The sequence below is a fragment of the Ammospiza nelsoni genome, chromosome 20 (assembly GCF_027579445.1).
Source record: "Ammospiza nelsoni isolate bAmmNel1 chromosome 20, bAmmNel1.pri, whole genome shotgun sequence".
Classification (NCBI taxonomy): domain Eukaryota; kingdom Metazoa; phylum Chordata; class Aves; order Passeriformes; family Passerellidae; genus Ammospiza; species Ammospiza nelsoni.
Window position 1 is genome coordinate 10,569,424 of NC_080652.1, and position 24,867 is coordinate 10,594,290.

The following is a 24,867-nucleotide window of genomic DNA, read 5'->3' on the forward strand; positions in this document are numbered from 1 at the left end:
GCTTTGCTCAGTGTCTTGTGGTCAGTTCAAATTTTTCCAAACCCAAGTGTTTAATTAAACAGAAGGATTCCCATACCTGTGAAAATGAAAGCAAACCAATCCAAGTGTCTTCCAAAAATAGCTGATGTTGCACTGCTCTCTCGAGTCCTGGAAGAGAATGTCATTACTTCTTTGAAGATGTCAGCTGAATTATCATCTTTTCAATCTCCTGTCACTGTTGTGTGCCAGAGGTTGGGAAGTTAATGGGAATTGACTGGGCAAAGTCATGAAAAAGCTGCTGGGCACAGTCTGGTGCTGGAGTGGATGCCATCCTGCCTGAAGGACACAATTTATCATTCTCTGCCAGAGACATCTCCTGGGTCACTGAGCCCTGTTGCCTCCTGTTGGAACATCAGAGTGTGTAGGCAATTTTTGGAACGTCACAGCTGACATGGTCTTAAATGCCTTTAATATCATGGTATTAAACACTTAAGTAACTGCTAAAACCAAAAAAGAATTGAAGTGTAATTAGGCTGGATGGCAAGAGGTGTGCACTATGCAGTTAAATGCACAGATCCTCTATAATGTTTAAAGAAGGTTTTGGATACAATTTCAGAGGGATTTGAAAAAGCAGAATTTTTATTCTCTTTAACAAGATCATTTTCTTGGCTTGAAGGCTGCAGTTTCCTTACTCTCTGGTGAATAGTGCATAGTGATCCAGTTTTCCTATTTTGAAACTTGTAGGGTTTTGAGATGTTAAATATTGGTGGAAAATCGATTCTGAAAAGGAAAGTTTCCTTTGTTCTTCCATATTGCTGGGAAAGGGGTTATGGAATATTTTATTTGAAATGTTTCTTTTCACATTGTGGCTTCATTTTCTCTCTCTAGATAAAGTGTTGTTCATGACCACTGCTGTGGATTTGGTCATAACTGAGGTGCAGGAGCCCGTTCGATTCATTCTGGAGACAAAAGTCAGAGTTTGCTCACCTAATGAGAGGCTGTTCTGGCCCTTCAGCAAACGGAGCTCAACTGAAAATTTCTTCTTAAAATTGAAACAGGTAATTGTGTTAAAAAATAAAGAAATAAAATTGACAATTAATAGGCTGTTTCTCCCTATGATTGCTAAAACCTTTACTGATATAATGTTCATAATGCAACATTTTCCTCCTGATTCAAAGAGGTAAAATAAATGAACTTTACTTTGAGAAAAGCTACCCTTTATTGTACTGATTGTTGCTGGCTATCTGCAGTTCCCATAAAGAGCCTGAAATAGCTTTTTTGATAGCTTTGAGTCTGCGAGGTTACAGAGAGGGTTATGGATTTTCCAGCCAAACCACAGAAAGGAATGGAGGATTTATCTGCAAACTGGGGCTATGCTGAGACTTGCTGCCATAAGGGTATGGAGGAATAATTGTGTAAAATTAAGGGTTAAGAGAAAAGTCCTTGCTGTAATCCTGGTGACATGGCATCTGATAGATCCCTAAACTTATTTTATCATGCAAATTGAACATTTCTTCTTTAGATGAGCGAACATCCACATGAAATTCCAAAGGAAATTATTTTTTGTCAAAGTCTATTTTCCCCTTCTGCATGGTTGGAAACAGAGATTTCACACATACCCCAAGTTTGCCCTGGGGAAAAAAATCCAAGCAACCACAAAAAATCCCTAGAACTTGTTAAAAAAATTTTACTGTTTTTTCCAACTTACTTTTTTACCCATCTCCTAAAAATGGAAGGATTATTTCTGTCCAGGATATTCCTAATAACAGTACAAGGCAATAACTTAGTCTCAAAATAAGGCTGGTAAGTTGAAGGTCCAAGTCACTGAAGAGATCATGTACTTGAAATAGCTGCTATTCTTCTGCTCTAGAAACTATTGTTCTGAAATGAAAGTCCTGTTTAAAGAACTGGAAATGTATAAAAGCAAATAACAATGTGGATGTACGTGCTCTCTCAAGGCTTAGCAATTCTGGGTGCAGCCCAAAAAGAAAGCAGTGTTGGAGTCCTAATTTCATGATAAGTGTTCTTATTTGAAGAGGTTTTGAGTTAAGCAAGAGGCTTTTCTTCATTCTTTTTACACTTGCCTTTAAGTGCTAACAAAGAATGCATCTGGGTAGTAACAAAGATGAAGTTCACCAAGGATTCTTTTTCTATGTAAAGAAAAACCCCTATCCTTCAAAGTTTAAGGTGGAAAAATTCTTAATGGATGAGCTCAGCCTTTTTATTTAGAATATTTTTGAGGTGGAGCATGTAGAGGCTGTTGGGCTATAAATATTCTACAGCCTCCAAAAGGTGCCTTTTCTGTTTGGCAGTTTAGAGGAAGCTTATCTTACTGAGCTAATTCTGGATCTTTTGTCTTACCAAATTCACAGACATTGTGACTTATCTTGGCCAATTCTCTTTTTCCACAGACACTGTCAGGTTATCCAACTTGCAGTGTTTACTAATGGAGGATTATCAAAACTCGTAGTGGAAGCAACAAATATAGAATGTACTGCCTGATAAGCCTGGAAGGGAAACCTGTTTCTGTGGAGTCATGATTAGCCTATTAAAAGTACATCTGTGTAGAATTGGCTTATCTTGCTTTGGCAGTGTTTCTTTATTCGGAAATGGTGAAAGCAGAGGGATTTTATTTGTTCTGATTGCATTTAGTGATTTAATAATTTTTAGTTTTGAAGTATTTCTCTTCATTTTTAATGCTCCAAAGAATAAAATTGAGCACAGGGCGCTTAGTGTGGAGTATAATTATGAATTTTATTTCACTCTTTTCTTCACCTTCTCTTCTCTGCTTTCTATTTTTACTCATTTAGGAAAAAAAAATTCCAAGTCCTTAAAATGTATTAAAATTTTAGAACTGCTTCACAAAGAAAAATCGTTCTTTGAAGGAAAGGAAGGTACCAAAGCATTGAAAATTATGGAGAAACAGGGTCACAGAGTAGGCTTTGGAACTCAGTAATTTGTGTTCCTGCAGCAATGTATGCACAGAGTTGGAAGCTTTGCTAAAGACCATTACTGTGGGAAAGTCATGGAATCCCAGACTGGTTTGGTTTGGAAGGGACCTTAAAGCTCATCTCATCTTGTTCAAATAAATATGAACAAAGTTTTAAGACTACTTTTGCCACCATCAGTATTCCCAGAAACCTTTTCTATTTTAACTCATTTTATAAATTCTCTTTGAAGAAGAATTTGACATAATTTTTAAGTTTTTGCTTTCAATTTTCAATTTTCACTACTGTTTGAATAAAGGCAAAGTTGCTGCATATTTCATATAGTTGCTGAGGAACCTTCATCTCTTAGACCACAGATGCATTTATAACTTTAAACGTTCAGTGCATTTGTGTCCAGTTCATTGATGGTTGGAAAGATGATCTCCCTGTGGATGGCAGATCCAAGTGCCCGTTGTGCCTGTGGCAGACACTGTGCCTGTGGGTGCAGCATGCTCCCAGCAGGTTTCAGGGAGCACTAAGAGCCTGCCCCTGGCATTAAGTGTGTCCCAGGTGTGAACATTCCTCACTGTAGAACGGGATGGAAGTTGTTCCTCAGCTCTCCTGGTCTGGAAAGAGAAGGCAGAGCCTTAGGAAGTGATGTGGCATTTGTGTGTCTTCCTCAGTGGAATGAACCTTGTTTCCTAGATAAAGCAGAAGGACAGGAAGAACAACTCTGACACTCTGTATGAGGTTGTGTGCCTGGAGAGTGAATCTGAGAGGGAGAGGAGGAAAACCACAGCCAGCCCCTCCCTGCGCCTGCCCCAGTCGGGCTCGCAGGGCTCCATGATCCCATCGCCTCCAGAGGATGATGAGGAGGAAGGTAAGAAGCTCCTGTGCTTTGTGGACTTTGAGAAAGGGCAGTTGGTGAATAATGTGGTTATAAAAGATGTAGAATCCCTTCCAGTCAGAATCTGCCTGATTGAGCGGTTCTTTATTGCTGGAATACTGCAAGATCCCATAGTCAGTGTCCTGGCATTCCTGGTCAGCCTCTCCCTCCTCTGGCACTTCAGTGTCCCTGCTTTTCTCAGCCCAGGCCTCCTGTGTCCTGTATTTGGGACAATGTGAAAAAGGGCTCCTAAAATCTGGGGATTATCATGTGGCTTCTGCCCCTCCCTGAGCAGCTGTGAGCAGGTTTGAGAGCAGAAGGAGAAGCTGGTGTTATTTGGAAGTGTCAGCAGACAGTGTTTTAGTGGAGAGTCAGACGTCTGGGAGAGATGAAACAGTACCAGGACCTGCCCAGCTTGGAACTTAATGCATTTTCAAGAACTTCTATTTTTAAAAAAAATTTTTAAGCAAACCACAACCACTCTGAGTATAGAAACATCTGGCATTACAAAGATGAAATGGAGATAACTTGGGTTTCTGCTTTTCCACTTTTCCTGCTGGCCTTCCATGTGGCCTTGGCTGAAGTGTCCCTTCTGTTCTCTTGGCAGACAATGATGAACCACTCTTAAGTGGTTCTGGAGATGTTTCCAAAGAGTGTGCAGAAAAAATTCTTGAAACGTGGGGAGAGCTGCTGTCCAAGTGGTAAGTGGCAAAATCACATTCTGAAAATTACAGTTCTGAATCTTCTCATTGTGATTGCTCCTTCTGCTTGGAGTTTTTATTTCCAGAGGCTGTTTGATGTAAGATTAGTTTGGGTTTAGTTCTCTGTCCCTTATTCTCTGCCTTGATATTTTCTGATTTCTTTAGAGGTGGTATAAATATTTTAATTTTTGAGTGCATGCTTAATGTACAGAAATTCACTTATGGTGTGTCTTTAGTTGTTTCTGCCTTAAAACTCTACTTCTCTTCAGGTTCCTTGGGATTTTATTAAAGGAAAACCTAAACTAAGTAATGTAGAGAAAATGCAGCTCTTGCTTTGTCTGTTCTGCACAGATCACTTCCATTCCTCTTTGTAATTCTGACTGAGTTCACAGCCAGTTTTTCCTGCAGCTGTCATATCTTAGTGACTGTAGCTTAAGAAATGGGAGGTTTGGACTTGGATAGAGAAGATGTTTTTGCTCCCTTATCTAAAGGAAGGCTCCAGAGCGTGCCAAGAAGGAAGTACATGAGCTCTGCTGTTTTTCCCTGGAAAATGTCAGTGTACAAGAAGAGTGTTTCTTGACAGTCCAATTGCTAATGCAACACAATCCTCCTTTGGTGAGGGATTGTTTTATTCATCTTGAAGTAGCCTGAGCAGTTCCAAAGAAATGCTGACTGTTGTAAAATTCAGGGGTTTTGTCAGGTTTTATTTTTTCCCCACAAAGAGGGTGATGGGCAGCATGAGACTGAGCTCAAACAGGCTTCATTTTGACTCTTTAATTGCAGCTTTAATTGTGGCCTTTTGCTTCCTGAAGTCAATGAGAGCAGGGCAGGGGCTGGACAGCAAGTCAAACTCCTGGATCTAAGGAGTGGGACAGCAGAGATTGGAGTCAGTCATGCAGCTTAGATGAGAAAAAGTATTGACGTGACCACTTAGACAGGAATCTCTTTAAATTAAGATTATAACTGTTTAGTATTTTCTGCAGTTATTGCTTATTTGAACAAGTTGTTTTCCTTCCTCTTTGGTTTTGCACTAAGTGGACACATTTGTAGCAGAGGAAGACTGTGGTAAAATGATGTATGATCCCTTTTCCCTCTCCTAGATTTGGAGAAACATCTTTCCCACATGAGCTCTCTGCATCTGCTGCTGTGAGAAAGTTTCTTTCAACTTGAATTTTTTTGTAATTCTTCCAAGGGCTCGGAGATAATTAAGCCACCTGACTCCCATTGGAAATGTTTTGGCAGCTCTAAGAGGATATGAAATGCTTCTGTGCTAATGCTGGCAACAGCTTTAATATGTGTTAAAGGGCTTTCCTTTTTAACTAAAAACGTGTATTTGGAAGCAATGATCCCCCAGCTTTTAACATAAGAGGATTGAAAACCATAAAAATCAGACTTCAGGTAGTTTCATGCTAGTTTTTTAGAATTGTGTAATTAGATTTGTATAGTAATTAAATATTTGGTATTTTGTGATACCAAAGAATATTTGGCTGATGTTTCATAACTGCTGAGTCACACAATTTTCTCATTTCAAACATAGTTGGGAAGAATCCAGTACAGCCTTCATGACTGTGTTCATTGGAACTACTGCTGTACTTGCTCTGATCTGAGAGTAAGGCAAATCAGTTTTATAGGCCTTTACAGAAATACTTTGTATATAGGAAGTATTTTATATAAATATACTTACATATTATAAAGGCATAATAAATGCTCTATAAAGATATGTCTATAGTGACATTGATATAAATGTAATTACTTTATAAATATTATTTTTATTTTAGTTAATTTCTTTTAGAGAAAGCACGGTGAAGGAGGACATGATGGTCCCGAGTTCTGTGCAATAAATAGTGATTTAAATGTCTGCCTTGTTAGTCTCTAGATTATTGTGTCAGAACACTGTAGACTGGAGAAAGGCCATAGGGAATCCCAGTCTGTGTGAAATTATTATCCATGTATCTGTTAGACTGTTACAAACATTAATAAATGCCAGTTTATTAAGAACATAATGCAGATGATGTGACACGAGTTCATCTTTCTGCCTGGCTTTGTCTGTCAGTTCTCTTGATCATTTTATCCAGAAGTTTGTTTTTTAGTAACTGCTGAAAAATAGTAATTTCTGTGATTTAAAGATGTGTGTCTTTTGGGGATTTTTATATATAAGCCACAAATGAGCTGTTCAGCTTGACGTGCTGTAAGTGCATAAATTATAAGTAGGTTTAGTTTTTACAGCTTGCAGTGCTGTAATTTATGAGCTGTCAGTGGTCTCGCTGGAAGGAGCTGTTCAGCTGGGGCTGGCTGGTGCAGTGAGGCTGCCCTAATGCAGGGGGGAGTTGGAGAACCACGAGAGGTGATTCCCAGAGCTCTGACTCCTCTGTCCCTCCCTCCCTGAGAGGGTCACCTCCTGCTAGGAGACTCATGCACACTGCTCATTTTGGGGTGGTTTGAACTTGGAATTTACAGGCTGTGACCTCTGTCCTGCAGCATTTAATGGAGTGCTCTGGTTTGTTGAATGCTATATGTATATAAGTTTAATGAGAGTCAAGAAAATAGTTTGGGAAGTAGTGCTCCAAATGAACTTGAATTTCGCGTGGAGATGTGGAGCGCGTGGCAGGGTGCTGTGAGTGCTGTTCCAGCCGGTTCCTGTGGCTGTGGGGCAGTAACCGAGCCCTCCCTGCAGGCACCTGAACCTGAGCGTGCGGCCCAAGACGCTGTCGGCGCTGGTGCGGAGCGGCGTCCCCGAGGCGCTGCGGGGCGAGGTGTGGCAGCTGCTGGCAGGGTGTCACAACAACGACCACCTGGTGGAGAAGTACAGGATCCTCATCACAAAGGTACCGTGCCTTTTTTTCAGCTCTTTTCCTCCCATTTCTCAGAGAGTGGGAATGCAGTGGCTTCAGGCATGCTCTTGCCTCAGGGTCCCTGAGTGTACCTGGCTGTACCAACGAGTGACTGTGATTCAATCCTCCAACAAAAACCCTACAGAGCTGCTGGTGGCATTACACTGCTTTCCTTTTATAGCTCTGTTTTTGTAAAAAAGAAATATCCTATTAATTGCTTTCATAATGGACAGATTAATTTTCTTTGCTTGTTTGGCTTTTCTGAATGGAAGCTGAATTTTGTTGTGTTGTCTCAGTGTTTATGCTAAAAATCCAACACTAGTAGAAATTGCAGCCTTTTTTGGTAGAAAGAAAACAGAACAATGTGGATGTTTTTGCATTGGACAGCAGTTTTGTGACTTCTCATTTGAATGCTGACTCCAGTAAGGTAGGAAAAGGATGTAAGAATCGTTTGTAAAGACATCACTCAGTGGTTCTCAAGGTTCAAGCAATGAATGGGTCACAAAATGAAATGTCACCTTCTTTATCCAGAAAACGGATGTGTTAATTTGGATTTGACCATTATCTGTATAGCTACATTGGATTTTATTGCTTTCATCAAACATGCAAGTCTAGAAGGACTGTATTAGAAATTATTAATGATACAGCTTAAGTACAAATATTACAGAAATTAATTATTCACCAGTTAAAAAGCAAAACAAGTGAATCAGCCTTTGTATCTCTATATTTTGATGGCACGGATTCACAAGGAGCAATTAAAGACCTTAGTCCGAGGGCAGGAGGGCTTCTGAAATTAAACTCAGTTTCTGCTGGAGTCATCCAGGAGGGATCCTACATAATGTGAATGAATAATGTTAAATAAGCTAAAAATGTTCTGTATATGAAAATAAGTATTTTCATATAATTGGTGAATATAGAAAAAAATTGATCCAAATTCCTTGATGCTGGTTTATGCATTGTAGAGCTGTAACATGGATTTTATGGTGAATAAATCATATAAGTAATGTGGAGGTTGAGTGCTCTGGCAAGGAGTGATCACAGCTATCCTGTTGTGTTATTTTAATTGCCTGGTGAGTAGTTGTCAGCCTCACTTGTTTCTCTGTTTCAGTGCTTTGGTATCAGAATGCAAAAGATGATGTCTTTGTGGCACAGTTGGTGACACGTTTGCTACTATCTTTGTCAGCTGGGAGGGGATAGTGTAACATTTCATTTTTAAACCTGTGAAACCTTTCCACTCCTTGTCATTTGGCTGAGACAAAGAAAGTAACCTGCATCTCGTGTTGGAAGCATTTCTGGAGTGCAAGTGTAAGGGAGAGTGGGCTGGCCCTGCCCTGTGTTCTGCTGAGGAGCACTGGCTATGCCTGCAGTGCTTGTTCAGCACAGAAGCTAATTAAGGAATTAGAGAGAATGGGTCCTGGGTGACCATTTTCAGGCCCTGCTGTGGTTTCATGAGGTCTGTGCTAAATCAGCAGCACACCAGCTCCAGCAAATAACAATTTTGTTGACCTCCCTAATCTGGAGGTGCCATATTAGCCCAGTGCCGTCCATGGCTGTTTGTTTTGTTGTGACTTAAATACGGAAACAGGCTGGGACTGTTCCTGTGGAAGGGACAGATGTTGGTGTTTGAGCACAGAAATGTGTGCTTGGTTCACAGGGGAATTGGGATTTCTTCAGTCTGCAGGCAGTGGAAGGAGTGCAAGGTTTTAAGCAGGGTTATCTTTCAGTGCCTGTGTGGAGGTACTGAAGAGAACAGGCAAAAAATGCAAGGGTTGTTTGGGAGGCTGAGGAGAACATGAATTCAGGGTCCAGCAATACAATGTTTGCAGACCCTTTGGACATAGTCTATGTCAAGTATTATAGCCAAGAATATAATAAAGCTGGGCTGCACTTTGGCCTTAAATTTTTTTTCATGCTTTTCTTAGGCATGAAATGTGATAATTTTGGAGTTCCAATGTGACTAATTCTTACTGCTCTTAAAATAGCAGCTCAGTTACAGTCAGTATGCAGCAATATATAGGAGTAAATGTTCCTGGGAAAAAAATTGCTAATTATATGAAGACAAGGGTCCATTATATTACATTGCTTTCCCATCTTTGTAATGCTTTGCCATGTTTTGCATGTCACTAATGCCAATTCTTCTCTGGCAAGCCTGCAGTTATTTGCATTACCATGCCTTGAAGGGGGTTTATGTGAGAATAACTGCTGTGGTGTAGTGCAGGAGCACAGGGAGTCCATGTAAAACCCGTGCCCTGGAATGTGAGTAGGAGATGCAGGAAACCTGTGCTCATAATGCAGTGCCCCTTCTCTCTTCATGTTGCCCTCTGTTCCTGTAGCTGCATTTGATTTCTGCCAGGCTTTTCCTGACCCCATGCAGCAGCACAGTCCCAAATTAATAAGGATCTGTGACAGCTCCTTCATAACCTTCTGGCCTGTTTCAGGGATTTTCTCCCCTTGTGCACAGGATGTGGGATGCAGCACCCCAGTATTTCTTCTGGTGGTTGCTTTCCTGGGCAGGCTCAGGTAATCTCTGGTTTTTTTTCTTTCCTTTGCAAATTAATTCCTGAAAGAGCAGTTTTTTTGTCCACTGTTGAGTAGTGGCTACTGAAGGATTGAAAAGGAAATGTCTCCTGTTGTGTTCTACCATTCATGAGAGCTGTGTCTAGCTCTCTTCTTGAATATGACTTAAAAATAGCATTGAAATTGTGTTTCAAGGTGTGTTCTTTGTGTTCCAGTCATCATGACAGCATATATTAATTATTTGCTCTGGTTTTCTTTGCCACACACTGGCTGGGGTTTGTTCTCTGCGCTTTTGTTATTGCGGGAAGGTTGAAGTTTCACCATCATGGCACTTCCACAAATTACTTTTGAGAATTTGCACACCATCTGTGTGCAATAATAAAGCTTTTAGCAGCTCCAGATTGCCATGCTGGTGGTGGGGAGTGTGGATGAAAGCCAGCCCAGTGAATTAAGGTCATGTCCCTACTGGGGACAGAAAGCAAGCTCTAGGTGAAACGATCGAGACAATCCCTGGAAGAGGCATCTGGTCCTGGTAGCACTTTGGCAATCACAGTTAGGGCTGTTAATCTTCAGCCTTCCAGCCACTGAAAAGTAGCAGAAGACACATAGAGACTCACTCCAGGTGTTCACAGACACCTGCAGGAACAATATTCCATGTTCTGGACAGGCATAGGTGGATGGAAAGTGTTGTTGAGTAGAAAACATGTAAAGAGAGCCAGACAGGCTAAAAAAGAGAAATAAACATGATACAAAGTGAAGGAGACAACAGCCACAACAGACAAGTTTTAGAAAGAATTAATACAACTACTGAATCTGTCAGTAGAGAAGTTCTTCATAATATCAACATTAAAAACCTGACATTTACAATATGGAGGAGAAAATAAAAAGCTTTGGATATAGGTCTGTGTGGGAGGAAGTAATGTTGAAAGGAAAAAGCCATGAACTGTTGTGCCAGATAAATACACTATATTAAGAAAATTACAACGTGAGAGGGACATCTTGTGGCACAAATAAAATAAAAAGTAATAGTCCAGTGTCAGGAGGCGTATCCTGCAATGTTACTCCAGGGTCACCATTTCTGGGAGAAATCCCAGGCCTGGTAGGAGATTAATTTGTTCCAGTCTTTCTTATAGCAGAACTCCTGCTACCCACTTTCTCATCTTCCCACCTTTTTGTCTCCATGAGACGAGGATTATAGAACACAGACGTTCTACCAAATATACTTGTCTGTCTTGCTGCAAATGATGCTGGTTTTTAATGAAGAAATAGATGAAAATGTCACTACCGTTGTTTGACTGAGTGTGTTGTCAGCAGCAGCATAAAATGTGACAGAACCTTAGCTGTGGGTGGCTAACGCTTATTTTCTACTTATATCACAGTCATATTTCCATATGTTCCTATAAATTAAAAAGAATACATTGAATTTTCAGGAGGACAGAGGGCTATGACTGTGTACAATCAGCTGAAATGGAACCTACCATGCCTCTGTGCATCACACTGCACAATGACGTATCCTTGTCACTGTGCCTGAACCTTGAGATTCCTTCTTTGATTAATTTTGATCACATGGTGATAAAAGTTTAATTATCTTTTCCAAGCAGCAGTTTTCCCAGGAGTTGTCATTGTAACTTTGAATAATTTCTGGAGTACTTTTCATTGCCTTAGATGAGGTGGGAGAAGTCTGTACACCACAAGAGTATTTTCAGTCTCACTGACCTCAGCCGCCTCAGCCACACATGTGGGTGTCTTTAGGAGAGGTTCTGGTGCTGGGCTGGTGGTGCACCCAGCCAGAGAGCTGGGGAGCAGACCCTGTACCCCAGTTACCCTCCAGCTGCAGCTTGCCTCACCTGCCCAGCTGGCTGCAGGGGCAGGAGGACGTGGAGCTGTTGCTGGTTTGGGTGTTGTAAGCAAGCAGGAGTGAGCTGGCAAGAGCACTGAGTGGAGTCGTTGCTCTCAGCTTTGGAGAAACAATAGAATGTCAGTTAAAGGAAAAAACAGACGTGGCTCTTCTACAGAAATACCTCGGCTCTAAGGGCATTGAGCTTTTCATAAAAACCTGAACACTGGGGAGTTTTTGATTTCATGGTGCATTTTCTGTGGAGAAATGTCATCAACCAGAGGTGGTTTTGGTTGGGCTCAGTATTTCCATTGCTACCTTGTTTTTATGTATCTGACATAGGAAGTTCAATGTATCAATGTACATTTTCTTGGGGCTGTTTAGAATGTGTCTACTCATGCCCAAGGATCCGGAAGTGCTATTTGAATCAATTGGTATGTAAATCATTCTCTGCTTTGGAAAGATGGGAGATCATTTCTCCAGCAGTAATTCAATCATAGCTTGTTTTTTGTAAATCCACAATACCCTGGCCTAAATTTAATTCAAAGTTTATGTTTCCTAGGTACAGTTCTAGTACTTCAGTTGCCATGAGTAGAAACATCATAAATTAAAAAAAAAAAAAGGTGGACAATAGTAAAGAGATCTTTTTTAGGTTAAAGATAGGGCAGAACCCCCAAATTTTTGTTTTCAGACATTTGCATGAGACTAACTAAAAATCTGCCAAGTCATGCTGTTGCCCAGCACAGATCTTTGGCCAACACAAGTGTATCATAAAATGCTTTTTGTACTTACTGGTCAGCTGAAAACCCGAGAGTTGTGGCTCAATTGCTTTGACATCTATTCCTTTGGCCACAATTAATTTCCCGTTAGGTATTCCGCAGAATGACCAATGTTTAGCTTAGGTTAACCAAACCCTTGGGTTTGTTGGTATTGGTTGAATTCAGAGTGTGGACTTAAGCTTGTAAGGATGCCAATTGCACAGTTTGATGTCTGACTAAATGATTTTGGTTGTCGAAGAACTTCACTCCAGTTTTTTACTGGTTTGATCCATTCAAATACAAATTCCTGTGGCAAGGGCTTGCCCTAAGCGGTGGCAGTGGAGCAGTCTGGTGTCGCGGTCAGAGAATGAGCTCCCACATACCTGGGAACGTGTTTTCCAGCCTGTCAGTTGAAGCTCTTGACAAACAATAAACAAGGGCTATACCTTCTTATGCCTCTCTGCCTTCAAAGAGGTTTTTCTGGTTAAATAGTGAGATGGTATTAACTTAGGGTGTGAGTACAAGTTTAAGTGCTGTGCTGTGAATCTCTCTGGTGTTTGCTGGCTTGAATGTCGCTGGGTTTTCTGCTTTGGTGTCCGATGTCAGAGACAGCGGTGCCTTTGCGTTCTGTGTGTGTCTGTGTGTATGGAGGGAGATTCCTGCCTACCTGGAGCAGCATCTGGATTAATGGTGGGACATCGTTCTCAGCTTTGCCCTTGGGTTCAGGTGTCTCCTGTGAGAGGCACACACTACACCTGGGAAAGGCGCGTTTATTCCAGAATAGGTATTTCGCCCAAAGGGCTGAGATGGAAAAGCCTTTAAGTGACGACGAAGCGCGTGAATCCAGGGCGGTGATGGACGGCTGGCGCTCGCCGTGCGGGGTGCGGGAGGAGGAGCGGGCTGCGCTGGGTGTGTGTCCCTGCGGCACCGGCGGCGCGGGCACGCCAGGGCCGGGACCCGCGTGCGCTGCGGGGTCGCGCCGGGTGAGGCTCCCTCCGCCACCGGCCGCGCGTGGATCCGCCCCGCCGAGCGCCCCCGGAGCGCCAGCCCGCCTTGCCGGGGCTGCGGCCGGCGCTGCCCGGCTCCCTGCGCGCCGGGCCGGGGCTGCGGCCCCGCTCCCCGCCGGGTCCCCGCCGCGCCGCGCCCTCCCCCGCGCTCCCGCCGCCTCCCTCCCCTTCCTCCCGCCTCCCCGCCCCCGGCTCCGCATCGCCGCGGCCGGAGCGCACGCCGCCCGCCCGAGGATGCTCCGCGCTTTTGTTCCCCCGCCGCAGGTAGGGCCGGGGCGGCGGGGCCGGGCTGGCCCCGGGCCGGGCGGGGGGCGGCGGCGGGGCCGGGGCGGCGGCGGCGGGGCCGGGAGAGGCGGCGAACAAAAGCGCCGTGCAAAATGGAGCCAGCGGAGAAGGGCTGGACCCCCGCCCTCCCCGCCGCGCATCCCCCCGCCCGGCTGCCGGGGCTCCGGGGAGGCGGCATCGCCTCCGCTGCCGCCGGCGGGGCGTGGGGAGGGAGCGGGGCTGGAGCCGGGGCCGACGGGGAGCGCTGAGCAGGGCGTGGGGAAGGAGGGGAGCGGCGGAGGTGGCAGCGCGGGGGAGAGGCGGTTCTGTAAAGCACTTTCCCCTTCTCTCTGTCAGCCTTTGGGAGGACTCTCGTCCTGACTCGGTGGAGGTTCCTCTCCCTCTTCCCCCAGCCCCTCATCCCTCCTCGGCGCGGCAGCCCACCCAGGAGGGCATCGGTATCAGCCCTCTCCGGTGCGCCGGGGAAGTTGCTGACATGCCTGCCGCTGGGTCCCGGTGCGGCGGCAGCGGCGGGGAGCCGGATTTAAAGGGGAATTGTGCTGCAGACAATGCACAGCAGCAGCATCTGGAGCAGCCCTGGGGACTGGAGCTCCGGTTTTGACATTGCTGCACACACAGCACCAGCCGCAATGACAGCAGCTGCCTGGAGTGGCTGCAGGCAGCAGGCAGGAGCATGAAGTAGAGAGATCACTGCAGTGCTCAAGATGAACTCCTCTTTGGTTGGCAACCAGAGTGGCCGGCCCTTCTGTCTCCTGGCCATTAGCTATTTGGAGACCATCAATTTTTGCCTCCTGGAAGTGGTTATTATTGTGTTCCTCATGGTGCTGATTATTTCGGGCAACATTATTGTGATATTTGTCTTTCACTGTGCACCTCTGCTGAACCACCACACCACCAGCTACTTCATCCAGACTATGGCGTATGCTGACCTCCTGGTGGGCGTGAGCTGTCTGGTGCCTTCTTTGTCTCTGCTGCACTATCCTGTTGTTTTAAGTGAGTCCTTGGTTTGCCAAATCTTTGGTTATGTGGTATCAGTGCTGAAGAGCGTCTCCATGGCCTCCCTGGCCTGCATCAGCATTGACAGATACATCGCCATCACGAAGCCCCTGACCTACAACACGCTGGTTACCCCCTGGAGGCTGCGGATCTGCATCTTGACCATTTGGCTCTACTCCTGCCTGGTCTTCTTGCCCTCCTTTCACTGGGGAAAGCCTGGATATCACGGGGACGTGTTCCAGTGGTGCGCCAACTCCTGGAACACCGATCCCTATTTTACCCTCTTCATTGTGGTGATGCTCTACGCCCCGGCCGCTTTCATCGTCTGCTTCACCTACTTCAACATCTTCCGCATCTGCCAGCAGCACACCAAGGAGATCAACGAGCGGCGCGTGCGCTTCAGCTCGCAGGACGGGGAGGCTGGCGAGGCCCAGCCCTGCCCGGACAAGCGCTATGCCATGGTCCTCTTCCGCATCACCAGTGTCTTCTACATCCTCTGGCTGCCCTACATCATCTATTTCCTGCTGGAGAGCTCCAACGTCTACAGTAACCGCGTCGCGTCCTTCTTGACCACTTGGCTTGCCATTAGCAACAGTTTCTGCAACTGTGTCATTTACAGTCTCTCCAACAGTGTCTTTCAGAAGGGGCTGAAGCGTCTCTCGGGGGCCATTTGTGCCTCGTGTGCTAGACAGAGGGTAGCTAAGGACTCCTCTACCTCTAGGAGCAAAAGATCTTCCAATGGATGTCATGTCTAGGACGCCCATCAGCTGGACTGGGAAGTGCAGGGACGATTGCGTAGATTACAAAATAACTTAGATACGATTTTAAGATACCCAGATTTGCAAAAAGGTTTCTGAGAAATGCTGCTGACATAGAAGGATCAGGAGTACACAGCGTTGTGGTTTCACTTTAAAAAATGATTGCTGTGAGGAGGCTGTGGAGTTTCACCTCCACATTCATTTTAAAGAATAAAGCTGTATCTTGACACTTACCTCTCCAGCTGGTGTGACTGAATGGAGTGGGTGTCTGAGAGCTTCGGCAAAATGTAGTCTTTCTTACAGCTTTACTGGGTTCTTTGGAGATTCGTGCTTCACATGTAAATGATAGATCTGAAGTGGAAATGTCACAGTCTATGGTATATTACAGGGATTTTTTTTAATATATGCCAAAGTATATTGACACAATGTTCCAGCGTCAGAACAGAAGGGGCCAAACAATTTGTTTTTCAGTGCTACCTAGACAGAACTTGTAGAACAGGAGTGAACAATGTGAACATTTCAGTGTGAACTCTGTTAATGAGCCGTGAGTGCAGCGCTGTGGTCTGGGCAGGCTCACTCCTAGGGCTGGTCTGGCTCCCGTGCCCCGTTTCCCTGGTAGGATGCATGTTTGGATCTGAGTGCGGCATCTGCGTTTTCCTGTTTGTTGTGAAGTAAGAAGAAAAACTTGGATCAGACCAAATTTAGCAGTTAAATAAAATGTGTTTTGATAAGCTAAGAGAAAATACGTGTTGCTTTATGATACCAGAGTTGTGGCAGCCACTCAAGGATGATGCCAACATGTGAAAATTGTTCTCAAACCAGTGGAGAAATGCCGCGGGTTTGTATGTGGAAATTTTCTCAAGAACAACTTTAAAAATAACATGTCCCCTTTTTTTTTTTTTTTAAATCTAAATTCTTCTGATATTTTACATACTGGAACTTAAGGGGAAAGGAAAGAAAACAATTGTCTTCTAAACAGCTAAGGGAACTATGTTGTAAATTTAACTGTAGTATTTGAGTTATTCATAAGTGCACAGAGCTAAATCAGAGACATTTTTCTTTAGCCTTCATGGGATTAAAGATGGTTCAAATATAGCAGGAGCTAAATCCTGCTGGCAAAAGCGTATTTAACTGGTCAGACAAAGGCAATATCTGAGGAACCAAATCTCATTGACCACAGCTTGTTCAAGCTAGCCTAGATTAAATGTTTTGAGTACTGTCATGCTGTTAAGAAGGCAGAACGGCCCTCAAGTTGTTGAGTTTTTCCTAAAGAATATCCTGGTCTTTTTACTATGCCATTTTGGAAATGAAAGTGAACCAAGTATTCCTGTAGTGGTGGATTGCAGTGTCACCCTGTCCCTGGTGCAGGGCTGTCCCTCTGTCTCTCCTGCTCTGAGAGGAGGTTGTGCCCCCAGCCATCTGCCCTCTGTGCCCCTCCTTGTGCTTCCCGTCACTGCCTTGGGCTGCTGAGTGGGGAATTCCCTGAGCTCCTCTGCTACAGCTGGTGTGCTCTTAGTCACAGTGGGAATGAAAAAAAAGATAGGGAAAATAGTGTGATATTTTTGGAATTGGGGTAATTCTCTTGGCCAAAGGGAAGGCTTTGTTTTTGTTAAATCGTTTCAAGTCTGTGTTGTTCTAGATCAAGATTGTATTTTTAATACTCTGCCCTGTCCCTCCTGCAGACTCCCCCTCCTCTCTGGTGTGCTGTGAGCCCTGGCCTCTCCTCTCTGCCTTGCCCTGGAGGATAGCAGCTTCTCTCTGCCCCATCACATGCCACGATTGCCACAGCCCAGCCCTGCTGCCCATCCACATTTGCTCCAGTGCAGTCTCGTGGGGCTGCCAGTGAGGAAATGGGGAAGGAGCGAGAGAGCAGCAGGATGAAGCATTCCTGGCATGGCATGCATTTGTCAGCACTCAGGGCTGGTACACTTGAGTTCCTCTCCTGGATGTGAGTGTACCTGTTCAGGGGGGAATGGGGCAGAGCCTCCTGCTACTGCTGCCTCCTTCTGTTGGAGGGTCCTGGGGCAAAGCATTTAAGTGGCATCTTGATCAACTTCCAGCTATTTCATCCACAGTCAGTCCAAAGCTCTCAAGATAAACATCCTCTTTGGTTCATCTGAAATTTTAAGAGCACAGGTTGTCTAAACCCTGCTGCCTTCACACCACCCTTTCTTGCAGTCTGCAGCGAGGAGCAGAGGGGCTGTGCTGGCTCCTGGCAGACAGCCTGGGGCTTTGCTGGGCAGAGCCCTGCAGGGGGAATTTGGGTCAGACACAGCCATGGTGGGGAGCACAGGCCTGCAGTGACTCACTGGGGAGAGAAGTGGGATAATAAGCTCCTGCACCTCCTGGCTGATTGTCTCAAGTGCTCCGTGGGTGTGATGGCAAAGGTGGGCTTTGGGGAACAATTCAAGGGCTTTAGTCACTAATATCAAAGTGTGTGTGTGTGGTATTTTTGGAACAGCCTCTCAGGTAAACTCCCCGTAGCCTTTCTCTGACTCTTCACCTTATCTAACATTTCCAAGTCTTTGAAATGATGCAGTGTATCACTGAAATAGCATTTGATTGAACTTAATAGAAGAGAAGAATCTGCTCTGGCCTAAAACCCTAGAAATGGCAGTTTCAGGTTTAAGGGGAAGCTGCAAAGCAAAGATTGTTTCTTTTAGGGTTTATAGAGGGTTTAAATAGGAGCATTGTGTGCTAGTTTTTTAAAATTTTGAAAGTTTTTGAAACTGGTAAGGGGTCTAAATCATGGCATAGAGATTGAACTGGAGCTGAAGCGGTTGCTCCTTCAGCCCTGAGCCTGGAATTGCACTTGGAGCACGGTGGCTGATCCAGATGCAGATGCATTCTTGCAGCTGTTGCTGCTTTGCAGCAAAGGTTCAGTTCTAACATTCCTGACAGCCAGGCGGTTTTCAGTTGCCTTACTCATCTCCAAGTCTTCCTCAGCTCAGACATTTCCTGTAAGAGGTGAAAATCAGAATCTGGAAGTCTCCAAGAGATAAGGATGGAGAGGAGTTGCAGCCAATTGATGCATTCAAGTTTCATCTACTGTACAGACACTTTTAGTGTTGCTTCATTACCTTGGTTTTAGTGTCAAATATTTATCTTTTTGTGTCTGTTAATTTATTGATATTTTAAAAATTTAAATTACTTTTTTTTCCCCTCTTAATTTAACGTTGATGTAGTATGTATAGTATGTGTTTAGGTGTTTTAAATATTTATAGCATTTGAGTCTGTTGTCTTCAGTGAAATTGCAGGGAGTGAATTCTGTTCACTGTGCCGGTGGTGGGAAAAATAATTTTGACAAACATGACTTTGTTTCTCAGCAGAGCACTGAACACCTTTGGTCATGCACCCAACACAGGCACAGGGGTCCTTGCTAGGAATGGTCAGGCAGCAGATTTTCCAGCTGGATTATTTTCATCCTCCACATCTGAAATGAATCCACTTCTGGCTCTGTTTGTGTCTGGGTGCTTTGGAAATGAGTGGTGAGAGCATTGCACAGATGAATGTCACGCTGAGGAGAGGACAGAAATCAAATTGCATCTTCATAAAAATGGGGCTGTGAGATGATTAAATGAACTAATTTTGAAGTTCCATCTCAGACTATAAATTTATTTTTTATTAGAGTTATCTGCCTCACTTTCAAATTAAGCCGCTGGAAGGTTCAATTTACAAGATGCAATTCAGTGGCTTTTTTTAGTGCCATGGGAAGGATTTCTATACTCACAGCTTCTCAGAAGATGCTAATTTGCTTCATGTAGAAGTCCTTTTTTATTTAATTTTTTTTAAAGATACTGGAAGTTTAGGTTGTGATTATGTTGTCATTTTCCAAATATACTGGGAAAATAGCTGTGAAATATTATTTTTTTATTATCTCAATCAAGGGATAGTATTTTTAAATTCAGCAGAAATCTTCTGTGGCAAACAAAAGTTTTGCTATTATCTACTGTTAATTTTTTTATTAAATGTTACCAGTTTCTACAGTCTTTATTTGTTGTTGGGGAGTTTGTTTTTAGGCTTTTTATCACTCAGAAATATGTTTCTACTACTTGGAATTCTGACATGGCTCAGAGTCAGAGTGCCAAGGGGCAGTTCTGGATATTTGTCACAAGTCTTTGACAGGAAGAAGGGTACAGAGTACTGAGGCACAGAGAATTGCAGGAGACAGAGAATTCCCAGTGGCATTGTTCCCTCCCTCTCATATGAACACTTTATGTGTGAGAACCCTAAATTTCAGTTTGTCTCTTCTGAAAAAAGACACTTCCAAGGCCTGGATGTGATATGAGATGGAAACATTCATTGTGCAAATTCAACATGGAGATTTTTTGCTATTTATCATGGTGTTCCCAAGTGCTGTGATTATCAAGGCAGTAACTCCAGGAGTCAGGAAGTCTGAAATTTCAGTCTGATCTTACTTCACATCAGGGTCTGAAGTTGACAGAACTTCTAAGTGAGGTTGGTGCTTTAAAAAGTATTTCTTATGAAGCAGTATGTGAGCACAGGTATCTGGCTTCAGACTTCACAAAAAAAAGACCCTTCTAAAAATTTTCCAATTCATCTGTTTTAGATTATTTAATAAGAGGAGGTGGAGGTTTTGGAAGGCTTTTTTGTTGTTGTTTTAGCACATGTTTGGTTCTGAGTTTTTGAAGCACCTGCTGAAACTTTTGCCTGACTTGGCCCTTATTTTATTGTTTGGTTTAGAAAAGTTTCTTCTTCCCTTCCATAGCTTTGCAGAATACAGCACATCCTTCCCCTGGTGTAATTCAAGATAAAACTCAGATTTTAATCCAAGTTTATCCAAATGTTATCTTTAGTATTCCCTATACAGTGAGTGCTGTTGTGTATATGGGGCTGTGGTCAGGCCGGAGCTGGGGAGGCTGCAGCTGCTCAGGTTTTACAGATGTCTCCATCAAAGCAAACAGCCCTCTTTTGGGGTGGTGGGGGAGTGTCCCATTTCCACTGCAGAGAAATGTGTTCTCCTGCCTTCTGAGTTGATGGAAATGTGTTCTCCTGCCTTCTGAGCTGATGTCTTACTTCCAGTTGGTATTTCCATTATTGCCTGTGCTTTGCAGAGGTTCTGCTTCTAAAGATGTTTCTGCACATAAGCAAAGACATTTAATACTGAAGTTATGGTTTTGGAAGGGGATAGGTCTTCAGAATTAAAATTTAGTAAGTGTAGGACCAGGGGCTGTTGTGTTCAGAGAAAGAAACTGAAAGTCTGAAAGTTGTTTTCGATGGGAACAAAGAGAGGAAACCTGCTGGAGATGGGTCAGAACAATGGAGTATTTAATGCTAGTAATTCTCTTTACAATGCACACTTTTAAATACAGAGTGTAACCTTTGCTTTGGCTTTGCTGCTCCCTGGAGGCAGCTCCTCTGAGCCTGAGGTCCCCCACACCCAGCCCAAAGGGGTTCTCTGCAGACCTGGGGCCATGATCAGCCCTCATTTGAGTTCAGGTCATGTCAGTCTGTGTCACTGTTGTCTGTCTGAGGTGTTCCAGCCACAGGGAGTTAATCTGATGGGATATACTTTGTTTGCTCAGCTTTTCAATTGTTTTCCCTGTGACATTGTTTTCTAGACAGGTGAAATGTTTGTTTATGGATGCAGCTTCCCTGAGCTGATCACAGGATGGGCAGGCTCTGCTCCAGGAGGGCCCAGGAGGCTCCCTGTGGACAGACCTGTAGGTGGGTTGGTAACCAGGAGCTTTATTGTCTGAGAGGTTGTGGGAAGTGCTGAGTGGATGCACATTGCATTAGATGGTGTTTAGGGGTTCGGAGAGACACCCATGTTTGGAAGGAGGGGACTGGGGAAGGCTCCAGCTGCCTGTGTGTGAGGCCTGAGCTGCAGCCCAGGGGGCTGGGACAGAGCAGTCCTGACTCTCTGTTCTGACTTCCATTTGTGAATTTGTAAGATGAGGATAGCAATTTTGTAATTCAAAGCTTTGGCTTCTTTCTGATGGTCATTACTGGAGATCCTTCCTTGAAAAGGTGAAATAAATTCAAGTAGCTCCTCATAAAGATGAACTCAAATCTTGCTGTGCATATGCCAGTCATTCTCAGTGTTACACAGACCACGTGAACCAAGCAATCAAATGCTTAATAAACCAAGTCATTACTTTTATGGTAAATTGAAAAAAGTTCTTCTGGGATTTCAACTGTAAATGAATCCTTGAAAATCAATAATTAGATTAGTAAAGGATGACGTTTTAATATGCTGGCAGGAATATAGAGGGATTTGTCAGGGGAAGCAAAACCAGACTTTGCACTAAAGTGGCTTAAGTATATTTATAGTGCTAGTGATTCTGTGTGTGTGTGGGATCTTTGGACTATTTTAATATAATGTAAGGCTTTGAGCTTTAGCAAACTCAAGTTGCTCGTTTTATGAAGTTACATTAGTACCACACTGTGAAGTATTTTTACATATTAGCATTACTGAGTATGAGAAGTATTTCATAAAAACATTTTTTAAAACGTTTTCTGTAGATGCTGTCGAATGAATTGATGTTTAGTGTACAAAGAAATAAAACCTGAGGGCTGTAAGGTACCTGTATGTTTCTGATCACCTCGCTTTTTGAGGGGTTAGGTATTTCTTGAGGTTAAATTGTCATTAAAACCTACTAAAAATACTGGTGCATTTAATCCTTTCAGAGAACAGAAAGCAGCATTACCTCCAGCCACGCTTTTGAACTGTCTGAAAGGATTTGCAATCGTTGTATTGTCTTGACAGACTCATGTCTTTGGAAATGCTGTACAGCACAGTCTTTTGCAAGTTCCTATGCTGATACATTTTTCTCCATATGTAACCTTTGAAATCTAGTTTCTATTGTAATTCTAGCATGTAAACACTAGATTCAATTTTGTATTCCTCTAATGAATGCAACAGGATGGAAACACGTTTGCAATTGCTAATGATGAGCTTTTTTACTGTTCTTAATACTCGTGGGTATGTCTTTTCTTCAGGGATTTCAGAATTGTATTCGTACCTTTTTAAATTGTTTTTTCACATGCTGTTTACAATGAAACCACGAGCATGGGAGGCTGTGCGTGCATGTGCTTTTAGGTTGCTTTGCTGAATGAAATGCAGTGGAGTGATCTTACTTTAAAGCCTCTCTGTTGTCCAGAGAGGCTGTGGCTGCCCCTGGATCCCTGGCAGTGCCCAGGGCCAGGTTGGACAGGGCTTGGAGCAGCCTGGGAGAGTGGGAGGTGTCCCTGCCATGGCAGGGGTGGCACTGGATGGGCTTTCAGGTCCATTCCAACCCAAACCATTCCATGGCTCTGTGATGCTCGTTTTTCCTTGTGTCCCCCTGTCTCCTTGCACCTTTCACAGTACCTGGTACAGCAGAAGCCACCAGTGGGGTTTTTCTGGTGTGTCCTGTGGAGATCTGACATTGTCAGAGGTTGTTTTAAGGAGTTTTGTTTGGGAGAGTGTCCAGCTCCTTACACAAGCAGTGTTCCAACTGATAGTTTTTTCCTGAATGTCAGTGGAAAGGCCAAGAGTAGATGAAATCACAGTGAGAATGTGTATGTGTGTGTTTGTAAGAACTTTGTGCACTTTTAATGCTGGAAATTGTTTTGTATTAAAAGACGAGGAAGAGCTGTGAGCGTGGAGCCCCTGGTAGGCAGAGCTGTGGGGAACCCTGCCCCAAAGCAGATTAGAAAAGCAGACAGGTGAGTCAGAGGCAGCCTGACCCTCAAGACTCTGCTTCTGCTTTAGTTCTGCCACAGTGGCACTGTCTGGGGGGTTCCTCGATGCTCCTGGGCTCTGCTCTGCCTCAGACAGGGGAAGGGTTCTCATGCACCAGGCAGCTGAGGGACAGTTGTGCTGGGGCTCCAGAATTACCTGTTTTGTGCCAACTCAGAGCTGTTGTTGAAGTACAGGGGAGAGGGGTTCTTCCACCCCGTGGTTTGAATAGACATTTCTGTAGCTGATTTTTCAACTAAGACTAATAATAAGAAAAACTACAGTTGAGCCAAAAATGACAGATGTTACTGACTTAAAATGATACTTGCATATTTTTAATTATTAAATGGAATTAGATAAATCGGAAGCATGTAAATATCTGATTCTAAATCTTTGCATAATTATTTCCAAGAGGTAATTTTGCTAAGAGCTGTTAAAACTCCAGGAAATGTATTATTCCCTTTTGAGATGGTGTGTACCCCAGCTGTGTCATACATCTCTTGGCTTGTTTCCTTTTTGCTGTAGATGTACATACATATATATATTGGTGTGCTGTGCAGTTGTACAGTCACTGCCATGCTAAATTGATTGCTTTCCAATGAGTATATCTGTGTGTTTTACATGTGTGTGTATGTATCCCCAAACAAGCAGTTTAACAGGGCAGTGGTTGTACACTCACAGAGTTTAGGGCTTTGTACAATATGTAATTTTAAGAATGTCAATGTGGTTCTTAGCGGATTTTATAAACACTTTTCTGAATCTGTTATCAGCACTTCCCATCGTACCAGAAACTGCACATTTTTCAGTGATTGTTCCACTGGTTACATTTTTGTCTGCCATTTGTTCTGGATTGATGTAATCTTGATACTACTAAAATTTCAAGGGCTGTTGACGCATTTCACATAGCCTGGGATTGCCTGTTCTCCAAATATATGGATCATGCATCAACAGTACTAAGTAGCCTTACTGTTTTGCCTAAAAGCCTAGCTAATTTATTTAAAATTCTCTCTTTAAAGAGAGGTCTCTGGAAGGGATGGCATATTTTAGGATGCTCCTTCTCTTTAAAGGGAAACTGGAAATTGACTAGCAGTACTTGTTGATCAGTGATATTATTGTAGCCAAAGGATGCATGGGTGGTTTAATAGGAAGTTTTTGCTTCAAGTTTCTTGATGAAATGTAGTGTTCTACAGAGCTGTGTGAAGAGTGTAGTTTTTTATTCTGAAATGCACTTGTACACTTTATTTGAAAGGTCTGAATGGATCATAAATACATTTAAGAAATAAATGATAATGTCACATGTTTTCACGGCTTGTCTCGGATGCCTTTTCTGTTCCTGTGCTGCTAAGGTGTGTTCCTTGGCACTGGGTGGGGCTTTTCCCCTTATCCCCTTGCTCTGAATAGTCTTGGAGGGATGCGGGGCAGGAGCAGCTCCAGCCTGCCCGGTGTTTGTGCTTTATCCATACATGCTGCAGGGCACTGCAGGCAAACTCCTCGCTTTGATTTTCCTGTGGGAAACTGGAGCCCTAAAAGGAAACGAACAGAGCGAAAGGGCTGCATATCACAAGGGATTCACTTTTATTTTTAGAATTGCACTATATTGCCATATTTGGCCTGAAACTATGCTGTATCAATGCACTATTGTATCCAATTGCAGTGTCTAACCAGTCCAAATTTGTCTAAATTATTCAGGTTTTTTCTACA

The 24,867-nt window shown here is 43.6% G+C and overlaps 2 protein-coding genes across 4 annotated transcripts in view; both read left to right on the top strand.

Moving 5' to 3' along the window:
• Positions 1-24,867, top strand: part of RABGAP1 (RAB GTPase activating protein 1) — a 61,029-nt gene that overhangs the window by 15,294 nt on the left and 20,868 nt on the right. For all 3 annotated transcript variants that reach the window (XM_059486225.1, XM_059486224.1, XM_059486226.1), the window contains 4 exons: positions 868-1,037; positions 3,612-3,786; positions 4,400-4,493; positions 7,168-7,318. In XM_059486225.1, coding sequence (XP_059342208.1) covers positions 868-1,037; positions 3,612-3,786; positions 4,400-4,493; positions 7,168-7,318 — 590 coding nt within the window. The remainder of the gene's footprint in view (positions 1-867; positions 1,038-3,611; positions 3,787-4,399; positions 4,494-7,167; positions 7,319-24,867) is intronic.
• Positions 13,660-16,183, top strand: GPR21 (G protein-coupled receptor 21). Its single transcript, XM_059486657.1, has 2 exons — positions 13,660-13,707; positions 14,065-16,183. Exon 2 carries the CDS (start codon positions 14,433-14,435, stop codon positions 15,477-15,479), a length of 1,047 nt encoding a protein of 348 aa, XP_059342640.1. The 5' UTR covers positions 13,660-13,707; positions 14,065-14,432; the 3' UTR covers positions 15,480-16,183.

Bases quoted from the DNA above. Each gene is read 5' to 3' on its own strand.
- GPR21 (XM_059486657.1), top strand. From the start codon at position 14,433: ATGAACTCCTCTTTGGTTGGCAACCAGAGTGGCCGGCCCTTCTGTCTC.